The sequence below is a fragment of the Melopsittacus undulatus genome, chromosome 6, assembly GCF_012275295.1.
Source record: "Melopsittacus undulatus isolate bMelUnd1 chromosome 6, bMelUnd1.mat.Z, whole genome shotgun sequence".
Classification (NCBI taxonomy): domain Eukaryota; kingdom Metazoa; phylum Chordata; class Aves; order Psittaciformes; family Psittaculidae; genus Melopsittacus; species Melopsittacus undulatus.
In genome coordinates this window covers 75,923,298-75,940,384 of record NC_047532.1, presented here as the reverse complement: position 1 = coordinate 75,940,384, position 17,087 = coordinate 75,923,298, and the positions used below count along the sequence as shown (strand labels likewise).

At 46.4% G+C, this 17,087-nt stretch overlaps 1 protein-coding gene across 1 annotated transcript; it reads left to right on the top strand.

Annotated features, from left to right (window-relative positions):
- Positions 1-1,494: 1,494 nt before the first annotated feature.
- MOSPD1 (motile sperm domain containing 1) lies at positions 1,495-16,931 on the top strand. Its single transcript, XM_005148215.3, has 6 exons — positions 1,495-1,634; positions 7,338-7,594; positions 7,778-7,853; positions 10,981-11,207; positions 13,097-13,258; positions 16,401-16,931. The coding sequence occupies exons 2-6, from the start codon at positions 7,441-7,443 to the stop codon at positions 16,430-16,432; spliced, it is 651 nt and encodes a 216-aa protein (XP_005148272.1). The 5' UTR covers positions 1,495-1,634; positions 7,338-7,440; the 3' UTR covers positions 16,433-16,931.
- The last annotated feature ends 156 nt before the right edge of the window (positions 16,932-17,087 follow it).

Here is a 17,087-nt window from a genome sequence, read left to right as displayed (position 1 = left end):
CTTCTCTGGGCACCCTGTGCCAGCGCCTCAGCACCCTCACAGGGAAGAGCTTCTGCCTAAGAGCTCATCTCAGTCTCCCCTGTTCTGGCAGCTTAAAGCCATTCCCCTTGGCCTGTCCCTACAGGCCCTTGTCCCAAGCCCCTCTCCAGGTTTCCTGCAGCCCCTATTAACATGCTCCTAAGCCTCACCATTTTAAATAATGGTTTTTCTCATGCGATCATTCTCTTTATCCCGGATTTGAATATCCCTGGAACACTCCTCCATTGGAGTAATGCTAGCAACATAAGCATCTGAATGTATCCTGAAGGCTGGTAAATCTGCTTCAAAACAAGAATTCCACTTTATTTTTAACCACAAATGTTAAACTATGAGCTGAGTGACACTTGTCAAGAAATATGTATCTATCTTTTTGCCATTTTTTACATTTTCATAAATTCTGACAAATTACAATTTCTCTCTATAAAAAAACTGTCATATTCTGTTATCTGTGGCTCCGAGACTGTTAATGGACTATGAGCAACTCTTAGCCATGCCGAAGGTGGTACTCAGAAAAGACGAATGCTAATACACACCACTGGGCCAAGCTGCAACATAGGTATTTATTCCTCCTGTTATTCAACGTCTCCCATGATTTTAAATAGATAAGTTACTTCCCATCCTGGATTGTTCTGTGCTGTTGTTGTGAAACACTTCTGGCCGCTGTGCTCATTTCACTGGTGGGCGAAGGCTGGTACCAGGCCAAGGTTTTGCAATGCTGTTGGACTGGATGGCTTAAGGTAAATGTCAATTATTTACCTGACTTGCAGCAAAACTGTTTTGCTGCATTAATGCAATTGGGGATGGTTTTAGGTGGGGATTATGCTGATGCAGTCTTGTCTTTTAATTATATAGGGCTTAAAAGCCCAAGTCAGGAAAAAGGCTGAAGAAAGATGATGGTGGGTGCTGCCTAAAGTGAGCTCAAGTCCACAAAGAGTTTAATAAAAACCTATGAATAAGAGGAACATAGAACAAAGAAGCATGAGATGGAGTTATGGTGACAGCAGGCCCCATTTAAGCTGCACTGCTGTGTGGTTAGCGGCCCATATTCGCCTCGTTAGTGCGTTTATTCTGCATTTAGGAACACATCTCGGAACACATTGACCCTTCCTGCGGGGGTTTGTGAGGGATCGGCTGGAGCTCCGGGGACCTCATCTCGAGGGAACCGAGCCGGGATGGACCCACACGGCCCAAGGTCAACGGCAGCGACCGCCGTGAAGGGGCCATGGACCCTTTCGGGTAGGGTTTGTGCCTCAGAAACCATCCATGAGGTAAATTAGCGTTAACCTCATGTACCACAGCAGAGCCGGGCCGGCCACGGAGGCAACCGAGCAACCAGCCCCACAGCGGGCAACAACTCCACGGCCCCACCGCAACCCGCCCGCCCCAAGATGGCGGCGGGGGGCGGAGGAGGAGGAGGAAGAAAGAGGGCGGGTGTCGGTGCGGGCCCGGGGCGGGGTCCGCTGACGCTCGGCAGTGCCGGGCGGGAGCCGCCGCGCTCCCGGTAGCCATAGCGGCGGCGCTGCCTGCAGTGACGGGAGCAGGCGGGGGGGGGCGGACAAAAGGGGCCCGAGCCCGCACCTCAGCGGCCCCGGAGGGTGAGTTCGGGCGGTGGGCGCAGCGCGGCGCTCGGCACCGGGTGCGGATGGGAGCGGAGCGGCACCAACACCCCACACCGCGGGTGGGCAGCGGGCACCGACGGGCCGTGACAGGCCGGCCCGGGCCTGGCCTCCGGCGCCGGCTGCTCCCGCCGTGCCGGGAGCGTTGTCAGGGCCCGGCTCCCGCGGCTCTTTCTTAGCGGGCCGTGAGGAGGAGCGCGGCCGAGGCCCCGGCCTGGCCGCTGTTACCGTGGGGCAGCCGGGCCGGGGCGGCGTGAGGGGGGTGTATGTGTGTCTGTCTGTCTGTCTGTCTGGGGCCCGGTTGAACTTCCTCCGAGGTGTCGGCGGAGCAGCGGTGCGGGGCGAAGGTGCTGCTGCGTTATCGCACGGGCAGGGCAGGGTGCGGGCTGCGGAGAGAGGCCCTTAGAGAGCGGATGCCTCAGCCGTGGTCTGCGCTGCTCGCTGCTGGAGAACAAAGAGGATCAGGGAAGCGGGTGCAGTTGCTGGTGGTTCGGTGCCTTCGGTCGGAACGCCTTTCCTCCCGCCGCTCCCTGAGGAAGGAGTGTGTTCCTCGGTTATCTGTGGCATCTTGGCGTTTGAGACAAGTGCTTGGACCTGGCCTGAAACGGGGGAAAAGGCCACGTCGCGTTAACGCGGTTCGGTTTAGTGCGCGAAACGCAAACCGAAAGTGAGAAAATAGAGACTAAAGCAGATGTGCCCTTGAAACGCTTCCACCCCGTCCTGCTTTCGGCTGGGATACAGTTAATTCTCTTCCCTGTAGCCGGTACCGTGCTGAGGTTTGGATTTACACATAGGATTCTTCCAAACAATACAGTAGAATGGCTCAGAAGCAGCACATAGCACTTACTTCATTTTCCCCTGCTTTTACATGGCTTTTAGTTGTGGTTTGTTTTGTTGGGTTTTTTTTGTTGTTGTTGTTGTATTATTGCCACCTTTTCAGCATTTGAGAAAATAAGAGAACCGATGTGGTCCTAATGCATTTTGCCATCAGTACTAGCAGGATTTATGCATGTTGTAGTCATCCGTGCTAATAGGTAACGCGCTGAGACTCCTTCGTGGCACAGCATCCTGGAGACAGTTCCTAATTGCATTCATTTCTGGCCACCCCGTAAGAGGTGAACAGTCACAGATTCCGGCCCAGGCTTCGTGAGGCAGCAGAGTGGTCCTGCCAGTTTGAATGGGACCGGCCACCTACTGCAGTGCTTCGCAGGATGTGTGCCTTCCTAGATCAGCACATTGAGATGGGGTTAACCAACTCGCTCAAGGTCATGGAGTGTCGGTGGCAGAGGTAACAATAATGGAATCCAGCCATCCTGGCTACTGGCTCCATGCTCTGGGCGCTGGGTGACTCTCCCAAATAATTGCAGGTAGTTTAAACATTGGTTTGCGTAAGTGCACGGAGAAGCCTTCAAAACCTTCTGGAGGAGCAAAGTGTGCACAGATCTGCTCTGGATCAGTCCTGTGTTTATGTGGAGCCCAGAGTAATTGCTCGGTTTGAGTTTTGAAGGAGAGTTTGTGGCTTGTTTTGTAAACAGGCACTCAAAAGGCATCAGTTTTCTTGAGGCTATAGTGTAGAAGGGCTTATTGTGTAGGTTTAGAGCCTAGATCATGAGATGGAACAAAAGTAGATCGCACTGTAATAGAACAGGTTTTGAAAGAAGTGTGATTGTAAAGAGGTTTTCCTCTGAATAAAGTGTTTACCAGATGACACTCTGTAGAGTTATTTGCAGTTGTGAGGGGAAAAACAACAACAAACAGATGCGCTTGGAAGCCATGGTGATGATGAGGCTGTTGGAAGTTAAAATGAGAACAACAAACTTCCTCACTTGATTTATGTTCTCCGTGGATAGTGTTAAGTAAACCCAAATCATAATTGGTGTTGTTTCTGACCCTGGAGAGAAGTTGTGTTTTGCTTTGTGTTTTTCTCTTGTCTAAGTTTATGAAGGAAGGGACTTCAAAGGGAACGCTGGCAGAGCTATGCTGTTGTGACACCAGCAGTATATATTTAGTAACTTTAGGGAGGAAAGATCCTTATTGTGCTAAAAAAGATAGCCATGGTGATTTTTGCACTTCAAAGCAAGCAGAAAGCAAGCTGGCCTTGTTCAGGTGTTACTCTTTCGCCCATGTCCTGTAATGAGAGTTCTGTTGGACAGATTCCTACACCAGTGAGGAGTTCCATTAATACCGGGAGGACCTGTGGAGGTCACAGAGCTGAGATCGCAGATCTTGGTTTGTGCTTACCTCTGTGTTCTGCAAGCAATGACGATGACTGTCAGCTACGATGCTGAGTGATCGTGGTGAGAGTCTGTTGTGGTGCACAAAGCAGCAGCTGTGTTTCTTGTAAATGGCCTGGCTGGGGTGCCAGAGGCAGCCTGCTGCATAGCCCTATTCATGGAATTCCAGCCTGGTTTGGGTTGGAAGGGACCTTAAAGCTCCTCCAGCTCCAACCCCTGCCACAGGCAGGGACACCTTCCACTGCAGCAGCTGCTCCAAGCCCCTGTGTCCAACCTGGCCTTGAACACTGCCAGGGATGGGGCAGCCACAGCTTCTCTGGGCACCCTGTGCCAGCGCCTCAGCACCCTCCCAGGGAAGAGCTTCTGCCTAAGAGCTCATCTCAGTCTCCCCTGTTCTGGCAGCTTAAAGCCATTCCCCATGTCCTGTCCCTGCAGGCCCTTGTCCCAGGCCCCCCTCCAGGTTTCCTGCAGCCCCTTTAGGCACTGGAGCTGCTCTCAGGTCTCCCCTTCAGGAGCCTTCTCTTCTCCAGGCTGCCCCAGCCCAGCTCTCTCAGCCTGGCTCCAGATAAGAGCTGCTCCAGCCCTCACAGCATCTCCATGGCCTCCTCTGCACTCGCTCCAACAGCTCCACGTCCCTCTTGTGCTGCTGCCCCAGAGCTGGATCAGGGCTGCTGGGAGGGCCTCTCCAGGGCACAGCAGAGGGGCAGGATCCCCTCCCTGAGCTGCTGCTCACGCTCTGGGGGTGCAGCCCAGCACATGGGTGGGTTCTGGGCTCAAGCACCCACTGAAGCTGGGTCATGGGGAGCTTCTTGCCAATCAATGCTGCATGAGCACTTCTTGAGATTTAATCTGGGCAGGGATGTTCTGATGATACAGGCTTCCTCTGTAAAAGTCCCTGCAGTTTCTGTTGATAAGTGCTGTATGGAAGCTATGCTGTTATTAATACTGAACTATAAGATCTCTGCAGCACATGTGTAGTTTATAATTTAGCCTTTGGGAAAAACCCTTTTACAGGTGTCACTTGGTGCAGTATCCCAGGAAGGTGAGTTCCAAGCCAAAAAGGTTTGTCTTAGAAAGGGTACTTGCTTAGAAATCCAGAAATTTATAACCTGAACGACACTGCTGTGTCAGCAAGCCCAACTACTATGGGCCTGGCTTTGCCAGCTTTTCCTTCTGCCAGCTTGGGCGGTGATTTCTCATCCAGCCAAGTCAAATAAGAAAAGGAAGCAATAACGGGATATACTTTTATAAGATCAGTGGCTTTCTGCTTGCAAGTTGTGGAATCCTGGGATTTTCAAAGGGTATCTTAAGGAAAATAAGCCTATTAATAGGTTTAGTGATCCACCCCTCCACTGATGTGGTGATCTGTGGGGTTTTGGACACCTCAATGCATGCTGCTGCTGAGCTGAAGAATCCGGAGTTGTGGTTTGACACCAGGAATCAGAATGAAACCTGTGCACTGTTGAAATGAAACCTTAAAGAATGAAAATAGCATTCGTTATTAGAAATAAGGTTTTGAGCACTTCATTAGTTATTGCCACTCAAAAATATCTAGCAGTAGTGTAAATCATTAGGGGAAGAAACCCCACTTCTGCTAGTTTCAAAAGCTGCCTGTGTTTCTCCTACTTACAGTGTATGCAGTATAGATGTGTATGAGAACCAGAGCTTCTCAGCTGCACTCACTGCATGGAGCTAGCTGCTATAAAAAATAAAGCCCTCTGCCTATGAGGAGTTTCAGAAGTCATTTTGCATTCCTGGGAGCTGGCAGCTTTTCCACATGAGCTCCTCATACAGTCACCAGATATTCGCGTGGAACAACAATTCTCGCTTTGCAGTTGTACATAAAGTTGTTCAAGAAATAGCGCTGGCACTTGCTGCACAAAGTGATTCCAGAGCTTAATGAAACAAAAGGGATTCACCGGAATTCCAAGCAGCGCTCCAAACCGACATTGCCACGTCCAGAGCTGTTTCTTTCTCTGGACTCTTCTTAATAAGGTAGCAGAACATCAGCTTGGAACACAGGCGTTGGGGATTTGTTTTCAGCATATTATTAGTAGCATTTCAGTGAAGTGGAAACAAACCTGTGCTCTGCAAAGAAACTGGATCTTGGGGGAAGACATTCCAGGGAGAGCTCTGATATTACAGGCAGGAGCTGCTGTTGGAATAAAAAATGAGACGTTTAGTTTGGGAATAAGAATCAGAACCCGTAAATCTGAAGATATGACAGATGTACTGTGGTAAACACCTAAAGGTGGGTCATGTTTCAAGCATGAGACACGTATCTGGTGCTTGGAAGTGTGAACGTCATGATGTTTAGAATGCAGAAATAAGCCTTTGGGCTTGATTGTTCATAATGTGAGGGCTATTTGTGGCTAGAAAATTCAGCAACTGAATGTCTTAAGGTGCAACTAAATCAGTTTATTAGGCTGGAGAGCAGCTGAGATGGACCTTGTTTTATAAAGCTTCACGGGAATGAGTCAGTAGGAACTTTTTGTTCTTTTCCTATTTTCTACCATAGAATAATGTTGAGCCCCAAAGGACATCTCCAGGTTGATAATTAACCTGTGGGAGCTACAGTAAAACATGCTGTTCTTAGGGGGGGAATGTAAGTAGCTGTTTCACTTTGTTCTGTCTGTAGTGCATAAAGGCAGTGATATGCGGGCTTGGGAGTCTGGCCTTTATGAATTACATTTGGGATTGTTGCTTGCTCGGGTCATGGGTCCTGGTTTTAGTTCTGGAATGTCACTGAAAACAGAGCTGGCGAGGGGGGGATGGCAGAGGGAGAAGTACAATGATTGTACTTTGGTTAGAGACAGCAGTGATCAAATAATCAAATAGTAAATCCCAAATCTGTTTGGGATTCTTCATTCCAGGAACTCCAATGCAGTCATAACTAGAGTTTAGTTTAAACAAGACATGAAGGTGTTCCCCATTCTTTTGTTCTGAGTCTCTGGGGTTTGACATACCTCAGTGCCTGTGTGAGCAGATACCTAAGTTGTTATCCCTCATCCGGGAAGGGCACCAGGGCAGAGAGATTCCTGCCTAAATGGGGATTTACCTCTTTGTGTTTCCTCATTTCTGCTGTTACTGTCCCAAGGCAAGGATGGGATATCTTTAAGGGTGGGATATATTTTTGTCGTTGTCATTTAGTTTGTGTTGCAAAGACCCAGTGTAAGCAGCCCTGGTTGTGAATTTGGACCCCAAAATGCTGCCCTGATCCCCCGAAGAAGTGCTTACCAATTTGATTCATCACAGTTTGTTGCACAGATGGAAACCTGATGCAAATATTTTCTTCTATTTCTGTATTTTGGAAAGAATTTAGAGATAGATTCATAACCAAGCATCACGGTGTATATTTTTACACCTTTATTAACTGCCTCAGTTCAGTAGAGACTTATGGAAATAATCTTGCCTTTTCTCTCTTTTCCCCCCCTTTTTTTTCCTTTAGAATTGCCAAAATGCTTTGGAATGCTTAAACGCTTCAAAACCTGAAGTCTCTGAGGATACAAAATCATAAGAACCCAAGAAGCAGCAAGGAGGATTCAGTGCCAATGCAGCAACAAAAAAGACAGCCAGAGTTAGTGGAAGGAAATCTTCCTGTTTTTGTTTTTCCTACAGAACTTATATTTTATGCAGATGACCAGTCAACACACAAGCAGGTGTTGACTCTATATAACCCCTATGAGTTTGCCTTAAAATTCAAAGGTGGGTTTCTTAGGTTAAGTTCTATTTAAGGGTTAGTTGGTGATCTTGAACAGTCCAATTATAATTCATGTCACAGGTCATACTTGTGGCAAACCCAGACTCGTGTCTTTATGTGTATCTGTTGATGAAGATGGTGAGGTGTTAATTCCTGTGTTGTTACCACTCCTGTCCTTTCTGTTCCAGTTCTTTGTACAACTCCAAACAAATATGTGGTGGTTGATGCTACTGGTGCGGTGAAGCCTCAGTGCTGTGTTGATATGTAAGTAAAAGTTGGTTGGGTTTCTTTTGTAATGTACAGCATTGAATTATCTTGATGTCTTTTATTATTTAAGAGGGAGTGAATGACAGCATGCAGCATACATAGTATCAGCTAAGTTGGATATAGTATCCTAATCTCCCGTATTTTTGTGGCTGTCTCATCTTTGCCATTCTTTCACTCTAGGGCAGAGGTATTACAAAATAGGTCATGCTTCCTTGTGTAATTTGTCTTTAGGCATAAATAAATAGTAAATGCAGTATAGTTTGTACATCAGTGGTGAGTGTAAAATGAGCATCCTCTGAGCACTTTTTTGTTAGAAACAACAAAAGCAAGACTCCATGTGCAGGCAAGTATTTCTCACGCAGAGATCCCTCACACACGGGATTTCTGTGTGAGAAATGCTTGTTTGCAGATGGGCAAAATGAAAACGTGGAGTCCTGCTGAGCCATGTCTACTAAAGGTACTTTGGCCCACCTTTCACCCTGATGGCCTCTCTCATTCTCTGATCTCTCTCCCCTTTACTCGTTCCCCTTGTTAGGTCCTGGCTTAGTAGCAGTGAAAATGAGAAGTGACCACAAAAATGGATAGGGTCTGTAGGCTGCTACAGTTGAAAGTTGAGTCTATTTTAGACCAACTTCTTTGCATCTTCCATTTGCCACCTTCTTTCTGGGCTGATGTCCAGGTACAGCTGAAGAAAGTATGAAATACCTGAAAGAGCAGACTGGGCTTTCTGAATAGAAGTATGTGTAACACCTTCTGGGATCTCTGTCTGACAAATGGCCATGTGAGAAAATGCTACTAGTGAAGGATCTGTCTTTTGTCAGATAAATTATACAGGCCTTGGGGAATGGCTCTTTCCCTAAGTGTAATTTGGAAAATTCCAAGGATTCACCAAATAGAAGGGAAGTTTAAAGCGTGGACCTAAAGGTTTCAGTGGGCAGGGGCAACAGTCCTGCAGATGGAACAAAACCGGTCAGAAAATATCAGTGTATCAGTGAGCTGTTCCAGCCTTTAGCAGACATTTACACAAGCTTGAGGACGTTTGGTTAATCCTAAACAAATGTCTTTTATTAAAGAAAGGAAAATAAGACGTGCATGTTCCCAAGGGAAAACTGTTTCCAGCAGAACCCCCATCCCATTCCAGTGGTTGCTGTCTAAGGGCAGTGTTTACTGCTGGGCTATGAGCAGTACTATGCAAGTGTGGCCATTTGCCAGATAAACAGATATTCTACAGAGCTTCCAATTATGCAATGGGCTCTAAAAAGAAACAGGAGAATGTAGCTGTTTATAGGGGTCTACAGAAAAGATCTCTCTGCTTGGCAGGAGGTCCATGCTCTGAGAGCACAGCGTTACGTATGGGTTCTGTTTAGGTTGGTCCTAAGAGTAGAAACAAAAACTGAAAAGGAAGTGTTAAAGGGAGAAAGAAGAGTTGAATCTGTTGAGGGTCATATGAATTAGGATTGCCAAGGGGAAAAACCCCTTCTGTTTTAGTGAAGGCAGTTGCCCAGCCAACACTCAGCTCACCGAAAGCCTGTCATAAGCACTCTTTCGCCTCTAAAGAGACATAAAACTAAGGTACACTACTGCACCTTCTTGCTTGGAGGGTGACTTGTCTCTGCTGCCTTGTTGAATAGTCAATTTAAACTAGATACCACTTACAAGCACTGCTCTGTGTTCCTGACTGTGGGTATTTTGATATAGTTCATTTAAATGAAGAGCACAACACAAAAATCTTGTTTCTTGTGTATATTATCGCAAAGATAGGTTTCTTGAAGCAATTTAAGACTGCTGTATTACTAAGGGTGGAATCGTTTTTTAGCCCTCAGGTGGCAGCCTTCTTGAAGCCAAATTACCCATATATAGGTGTATTTCCAGATTAATTTTTGTTAGCTTAGAAATTGAGAATAGCCTTTCACAAAACCCAAGTTTTCCACTTTGGAAAAATAACTAAAATCTGTATTAACTCTGAGAGCTGATACAAGTTGGAACCTGAATATTACAGCTTTTTAATGCTAGAGATGCATTTTTACAATGAATCATAACTGTAGAGGGGAGGCAGCTGAGCAGGGCTCAGAGGTCTGTGTGTTTTTGAGCAGTGTTCCTTTAAACCTGTGCCTTTTGTGAGTTCCACATACATTTCTTTTCCCAATGGAATACCATAAAACTAGAAGGAATGCAACAGTTCCCACCCTGCTTTGCTGTTGAAGCCATCTTGGGCAATGTATTCAAAACAGTTGAGCAACAGAGTGATTTCTGGGCAGTGAGAAGGCTTACCAAGAAAATAACTGAGTCTCTATAACGCAGAGGGTATGTCTACACTGCAGTCTGAGCTGTGACTGCAGCTCGTGTAGCTACAGCTGGTGTAGCTATTGGTAGCTAGTGAAGTATCTGCATGATCATGCATTTCAGATCAGGCTATGAACTGTGCTCAGGGTAGCTAGGTGGATGAGCAAAGGTCTGACCGCACTGAGCTCTGCTATCAATACCCACATTGACTCACTGAAAGGTGAAGGATGTACATGGAGATATATGGCTGTCATTTCTACTGCACTGTTACATGCTCTTAGTGGGCTTCGATTCTCAAATCCCTTCACATCTTGCTGACTCTTATCTACAGAGGCAATGAGTCTGGCTTCTCAGAAAGTATAATTGTAAAGCTTTGAGCTTGGTTTCCTCAAAAAGCTGGACTTGGGCCATCACCTGCCCACATCTTTGGCAGCTCTGCTTTTCTTCTGCCTTGTCCAGTCCTCCTCCACCTTTTGAAATCACTGGCTAGCATCAAACAACTTTGGGGATGGAGGAGGCCTCATTCAGATCATTGGTGTTTCATGCACACTGGCAGCTGGGCCAGAGGTGGGCTTAAGGTAAAGAATTAACTGTTCCTTTTGGCCAGCCAATTGGAGCAGATGTTTTTGGGAACCAGAGCAAACATAAGGAGGGGAGAGAGAAGGCAAAATCGATTCTTCAAGCATATGGAGTAATGGAGGAGATAATGGGGATGTGGACTATTGCAATGCATCTGTGTAGGGTGGGAAGAGGGGAAGCACTGGGATATGTAGGATGTAATTCCACAAGAGAAGTGCTGCTTATGAGTTCCTCTGTTTGAAAATGTGCTTTTCCTCTGCAGCGTGATCCGTCACAGAGATGTGCGAGCTTCTTACTTTGGTGTGATAGATAAATTCCGTCTACAAGTGTCTGAGCAGAGCCAGAGGAAAGCATTAGGGAAAAAGGAGATTATTTCAACTCTGCTTCCATCTGCAAAGGAACAACAACAACAAAAGGAAGAGGAGGAGAAGAGAATAAAAGAACACCTGTCTGAAAGTGTCTTTTTTGAGCAGACTTTGTGTCAACCAGGTACGTGAAATACTTTGACCATCCTGTCTTTCGAAGCTGTTATGGACAGCTCCAGTGACTAGAAAGACTAAAGTTGGTTTTAACCCAATTCTCTTTAAATACCTGCAAGACTGCTGCCGTTATCACTGGGGGATGATAGTGCCCTAGAACCCAGATTGTCACTATTGTGCTTATGCTGTCTTGATTAAGACTCTTTGCTGCCCCGTGGTTGTGTGTTGCTTGGAGAGTGCCTCCATTCCTGTGGTGCACAAGTTCTGTGACAGCCAGAGGGAGTTTATCTGCAAAAGGATGGTAGCTATTTTTTCCCTTGGGCTCTCTCAGAACATATGCCCCTTCTGAGTTAGTTCCAAACCCTTAATCCTCTGTTTCCTGATGAGCAGGAAATACTGACAGAAACATCTTCTAAAGTGCTCCTTGTTCAGCACCGTCTCCTTTGTGTGTCTCACAAGTACAGAACAGCTCAGTTACCAGCTGGAAACTCTGCATGTTTCATACATGAGGAAGTGAATCAACAGCCTTGGGCAAAATCTGGACTTGAACAGTTAAATTCAAGTGACGGGGGAGATACTAAAAGTATCAAGTTGTTCCAGAACTGGATTTAAACTGATTCTTGACAGTCTCCCTCACTCGTCCTGATTTGTACTGGAATATTCTTGGCACTTGTTTGAGTTTTCATGACAAAGACAAAAATCAGTTCCTGAAAATAGGTGAACCTGCTTGAGATCGTTCCTCTTGTTAAAACCAAACTGATTCACCAGTTACACATAGGTTGTTGGCTGGTGAAACACCTTCTGATGAAACCGAAACCAAACAACAACAAGAGATAGGTATTAGTGGGGTAGATGGTTATAGCCTGCAAAGGTCTCTGGGCTCACAAGACAAAATGTGACCATGACAGTTGTTCTGGTACAGAGGGTTTGAACCATCCTGAACAATCTGATACTGGTCTCGATCCAAATGCTGTTTCTCTGTTTAAAACAGTTATTGACTTCATTCTACTGCTTGCTAACAGCAAAACAGCAAACAAAGCAACTGCAGGCTTTGCGTCTACCCTGCAACCTGGAAAGTACAGGTTTATGGAATTAAAACAGAGCACGTGTTGCTGGTCTCTGAGGATGGAAAACTTGGATAAAAACATTGGCTGGTTTCCAATGGGATGTAAGAATTTGGCTGGAGGTCTTCAACTAGCGTGTTAACAGCTCTTCTCAGAGATTACGCGGTGTGCCTCTGAGTAGGCTCCAGCTGTATGAAGGATGGTTCCTCTATAGTTTGTGTGTCCTTAATCTGGTGATGTTGTCAGAGTGCTTCATTCCCATAGGTTTTAAGATAAGATTTCAGTATTACAAATTTTTGGCATTTAAACTGGTTCAGGGAGGTGCAGCCCCTGAATCCTCTATAGAAGGAGTCTCATCATGCCCAAGAGCATGAGCTCCTGCTGTAGCCAGGCTTTGTTTGGGTGTGGAAGCTGTTACCTGCCTGTGCAGCTTTTTTAGGTGTTCTTTCCTCATTGATTACTAATCACTGAAGGAACATACCAAGGAATGGAGGCAGGATGCATGGCGAAATCTCAGGCCCTGCTGAAGCATCCAGCTTTCAGGAGTGTATATATATAGCTACTGGGCCTGGCAGGCTCTATTCCTGCAGAAGGGAGGGGTTTGGGAAATCATGTGAAAACAAGTTCCAGCATCAGAACAGGGAGCAGCAAAATGCGGAAGGTTCAGAAGGGTGGGTTTAAGAGTTGTTTTCCACCCCTCCAAACTCCAGAGGGAAAAGAAAATCCCAGGATGTTGCAGCTCCAATGCACCACAAATGCTCTTTACATAATATTTAACATGTGTTTTGGTCACATCTTCCTTCTGACTTAGATGTTCCTTCTTCATCTCTTTCAGAAAACAGAACTGCCTCGTCGGGACCTAGTTTACTAACAGTCTTCCTAGGAATAGTGTGTATTGCAGCACTAATGCTACCTACATTGGGGGACTTGGAATCCCTGGTGCCTCTCTACCTCCACTTAAGTGTGAATCAAAAGTTAGTAGCTGCTTATGTTTTAGGTAAGTATTTTGGCTTTTGTAAATGTTTTCTGACAGCTTCTGCCTTTGCCGGTGACTGATGGAATCCAAATCACCACCATTACCCTTTGGTTTGCATCTCTATTTAGATTTTAACTGGCAGCCAAAGTGATACCAGAGTACGTTAATTCTCATAAGCATTTTAGACCAGATTTTAGTTGATATTTATTAGATACAGGCCCCTACATGTTAGTTAACTTTCATCTGACAGGTGGGCAACTGTAGTGGTCTGCCAACAAACCAGAATGGAATGTGCCATTTCTTACTCTTACACTGAAACAGGGAGTTTCTCCGTTGCAGACCCTACATCTCCTTTGTTGTTCTGTTCCTCTCTCCAGCCTGGAGGAGCAGGTCTGAAAGGCTCCATTCACTCTGTAAGCAGTTGGAATATTGAACTGGCTGCTCTTTGCTGGGTAAAAAACTGGCTGGATGGCAGAGCCCAAGGAATGGTGGTGAATAGTGTCACTTCTGGTCACTAGTGGTGTCCCTCAGCACTCAATGTTGTTTAATATCTTCATTGATGATCTGAATGAGGGGATCGAGGGCACCCTCAGTAAGTTTGCAGATGACACTAAATTAAGTCAGAGAGTGGATCTGCTGTAGGGCAGGATGCTCTGCAGAGGTATCTGGACAGGCTGGATCCATGGGCTGTGGCCAGTGGTATGAGGTTTAACAGGACTAAGTACTGGGTCCTGCACCTGGGCCATAGCAACTCCATGCAGTGCTCCAGGCTTGGGGAGGAGCAGATGGAAAGTTCCTCATGGAAAAGGAGCTGGGGGTGCTGACTGATGGAGCTGAACATGAGCAGCTTGTGCCCAGGCAGCCAAGAAGCCCCCAGCATCCTGGCCTGTATCAGCACCACTGCAGCAGCAGGGCCAGGGCAGTGACACCTGGAATCCTATGTTCAATTCTGGGGCCCTCACTACAAGAGAGACATGGAGGTGCTGGAGTGGGGCCAGAGAAGGGAATGGAGGCCGAGGGACCTGGGGGGTTCAGTCTGGAGAAGAGAAGGCTCAGGGGGGACCAAGGGTGCTCAGGCATTGGAACAGGCTGCCCAGGGCAGGGCTGCAGTCACCGTCCCTGCAAGTGTTCTCACACTGGAGACTTACGGCCTCAGTGCCGTGGGTTAGGGCAGTGCTTGGCAGTGCTGGGGCAAAGGTTGGACTGGAGGAGCTGAAAGGGCTTTTCCATCCTGGTTGATTTTATGAGTTGTGTAGAAATAAGTTACTGTAAACCCTTCCCAGGAGAGCACCAGTAGCCACAGTCCTTCCTGGTTTGTACCTCTTAACTTAGCAAGTGTGGGGAAGTTACCCATTTCATTTGTGATGACTGTGATGTCTATACCTGTTTCAGATTGCAAGAACAGTGTCACTAAACTCAGTTCTCCTGCCCCACTACCTGGCACAAATGAGGAGTTACAGGAAAGGAGCTAGGCAGCTTCAGACTGATAGCTAGAGGTGAGGTAGTGGTGGGGAAAGACACAAGTTCATGGTGGTTCATGCAGACACTGAGTTCACTCGCTCAGTCCTGTTAGTCAGGCTGATGAAACAGTTGGAAACCTCACTTGTTGCCCTTTGCCTGAGTCACTGGTGGTGTGTTCTCAGACCCTGCACTAACTCCTGCTGTGTTTTTTATCTCTAGTTTTGAAAATTACTCCAGTTTCTGCTGGTGCCAACAACAATTTTAACCCATTTGACTCGATGTATTTGCAACAAGTGCAACCTGTTTGTAGATTCATTATAAAGTCCTACCAGGGTTTGACTCCTGTGGGAGCAGCACTTTTAGTGCTCATGAGTTTATGTGCAACTCTTCCTGTGTAGCAAGTTGAGTGCTCTTGGGAAGATGAAACCACTTTCTGTACACCAAAGCACAAGTGAATTGTGTGGCTTTAATTGAAAAGGGAGATTGATGCCCATCAGCTGGGAAGTATTTGCTTTACAGCAATGAGTTAAACCCTTTATGGCCTGAAAGTCCTTTACAGGTGGTATGGGCTGTCCTGTGGCACCTTCCATAAGCCTCTGTTACTGCTCTGGGATGGTTTAGGTAATCCAGGCCTACAGCAGTTGTGGCAGTACCAACTGTCCAAGCTAATGCAGACCTTAAGCAATAGATGAATTGTAATTCAACCCTTGAGTGAGTGCATCCCTTATGGAAGGCAGCGTTAGAGCTCTGCTTTGCCACACTTCCATCCTCAGACTTTACCAAGTCAGTGAGTTAAATCTCTGTGTGGTGGCAGGACTGTAAAATAGTCTCAGAAATGCTTCCCTCCATGGTAGAGGAGATGTGTAGGCTTCAGCTGAGCTCTGCAGTGAAAGGCTGTTCCATGAGCACCATCTGAGCCTGCAGGAAAGGAAGATTGCCCCAGAACTGATAAATTACCACTCGGCTGTTGTGTAAGGCTGGAATTCAAGGAGCCCTCATGTTTTCCATACACCTCGTCACCTTGTGCAAAATAAATCATGGCTAAGAACTTGCAGAGTTGGACTTTTTTCCTGTATCAGCACATAATTAAAGTGAACTCCCTGTGCCATGAGTAGGTTTATGAGCCCCACGTCTCCTGCTTTCAGCTGGGTTTAATTGGTTTTCTCTATCAGCACAGTTCTGTTTTGCTTTCCTCCCTGCTAAAGGTCACAACAAAGAGTCTGCAGGAAGCTCCCTGTGCAGACTCACAAGGAAGCTTCACATCTTTGCCTAAATCTGGTCTTTGATCAGCTCTGCACAGAGCAGAAACAATGCCCTGGAGCCTTCGGCTGAGTCAGCCTTGGAAGGACACTGCCCCCATGAAAACTGGGGCTTGTGTGCTGCTGGTAGACTTGCCACAGCCAAAAGCTCAGAGTGAGGGTTTTCCAGGGGTGAGCTCAGCCTTTGTTTGGATTATTTTGAGCTGCTTTGACACTTCGGTACCAGATGCACTACACTTGAGTGTCAGTCTTTGTAAGCAGCTTGTGACTCCATTAACACTTGGAGCAATCCTTCTTCTATTTCAGTGAAGTGTATATATAACTTGTGCATGTATTTATGCACTTTCACCTTCTTTTTCTGGGCTGTGTCAGGGTAAGCTGTCTCTTTTACATGTTTTATTCTATGAAATGAAAGCATTCAGTTGTGAATTCTTGTCTTTCAGGTCTCATCACCATGGTTATTTTGAGAACATGAGCAATGAGTTACTAGGATGTCAAACACCTTACTGTATATTCACATCATGAATGTGGACTGCCTTTTACTCCCATTTGGCTCATTAAGATGCTAGTTCAGTGATTTCAGATCCCTTCAGAAGTGTAATATATTTTAACTATGTATAATAAATGAAAGACTCAAAGCACTTTTGGGTGCTTCTGTATCAGACAGCTACGAAATGTTCAGTGATACCTGTGAAAATCACTTGGAAAACTTTTATATCTCCGCCTACTGTACAAAATCCTTATTAAAGCAACCTTTGTTATTTTTAGTCTATGTTCACATCAGTGTGTGCTCACTCGGAAAGCAAAACCCTGTCCTCTGTAAAACATCCCTTTGGTTTGTGGTTGTACGCGCTGGGGCTGGTGCCCAACACTTCTGTATCCCTTGCAGGATGCGAATCACGGCTGAGCATGGAAGCGAACGACAAATTCCAGCAGTGAAACTATGAAATAAACCATGCATTTTAGGTGAAGAATTCCTTCTCCACGTCCTTGCTTCAGCAGTGCCACACTGAGTGTGCGTTTTGTATCACAACTGTAAGACAATAAAGCCAAGTTCTGGCATCAGGTCCTCTCATTTCACAGGCTGCATGTGGCAGGTGACCCGAGTGGCATTAGCAGAAGCTGAACTC

Coding starts and splice junctions, on each gene's coding strand:
- MOSPD1 (XM_005148215.3), top strand. CDS start 7,441: ATGCAGCAACAAAAAAGACAGCCAGAGTTAGTGGAAGGAAATCTTCCT. Junction 7,595..7,777: donor GTTTGCCTTAAAATTCAAAG/GTGGGTTTCTTA, acceptor TTTCTGTTCCAG/TTCTTTGTACAACTCCAAAC. Junction 11,208..13,096: donor GCAGACTTTGTGTCAACCAG/GTACGTGAAATA, acceptor CATCTCTTTCAG/AAAACAGAACTGCCTCGTCG.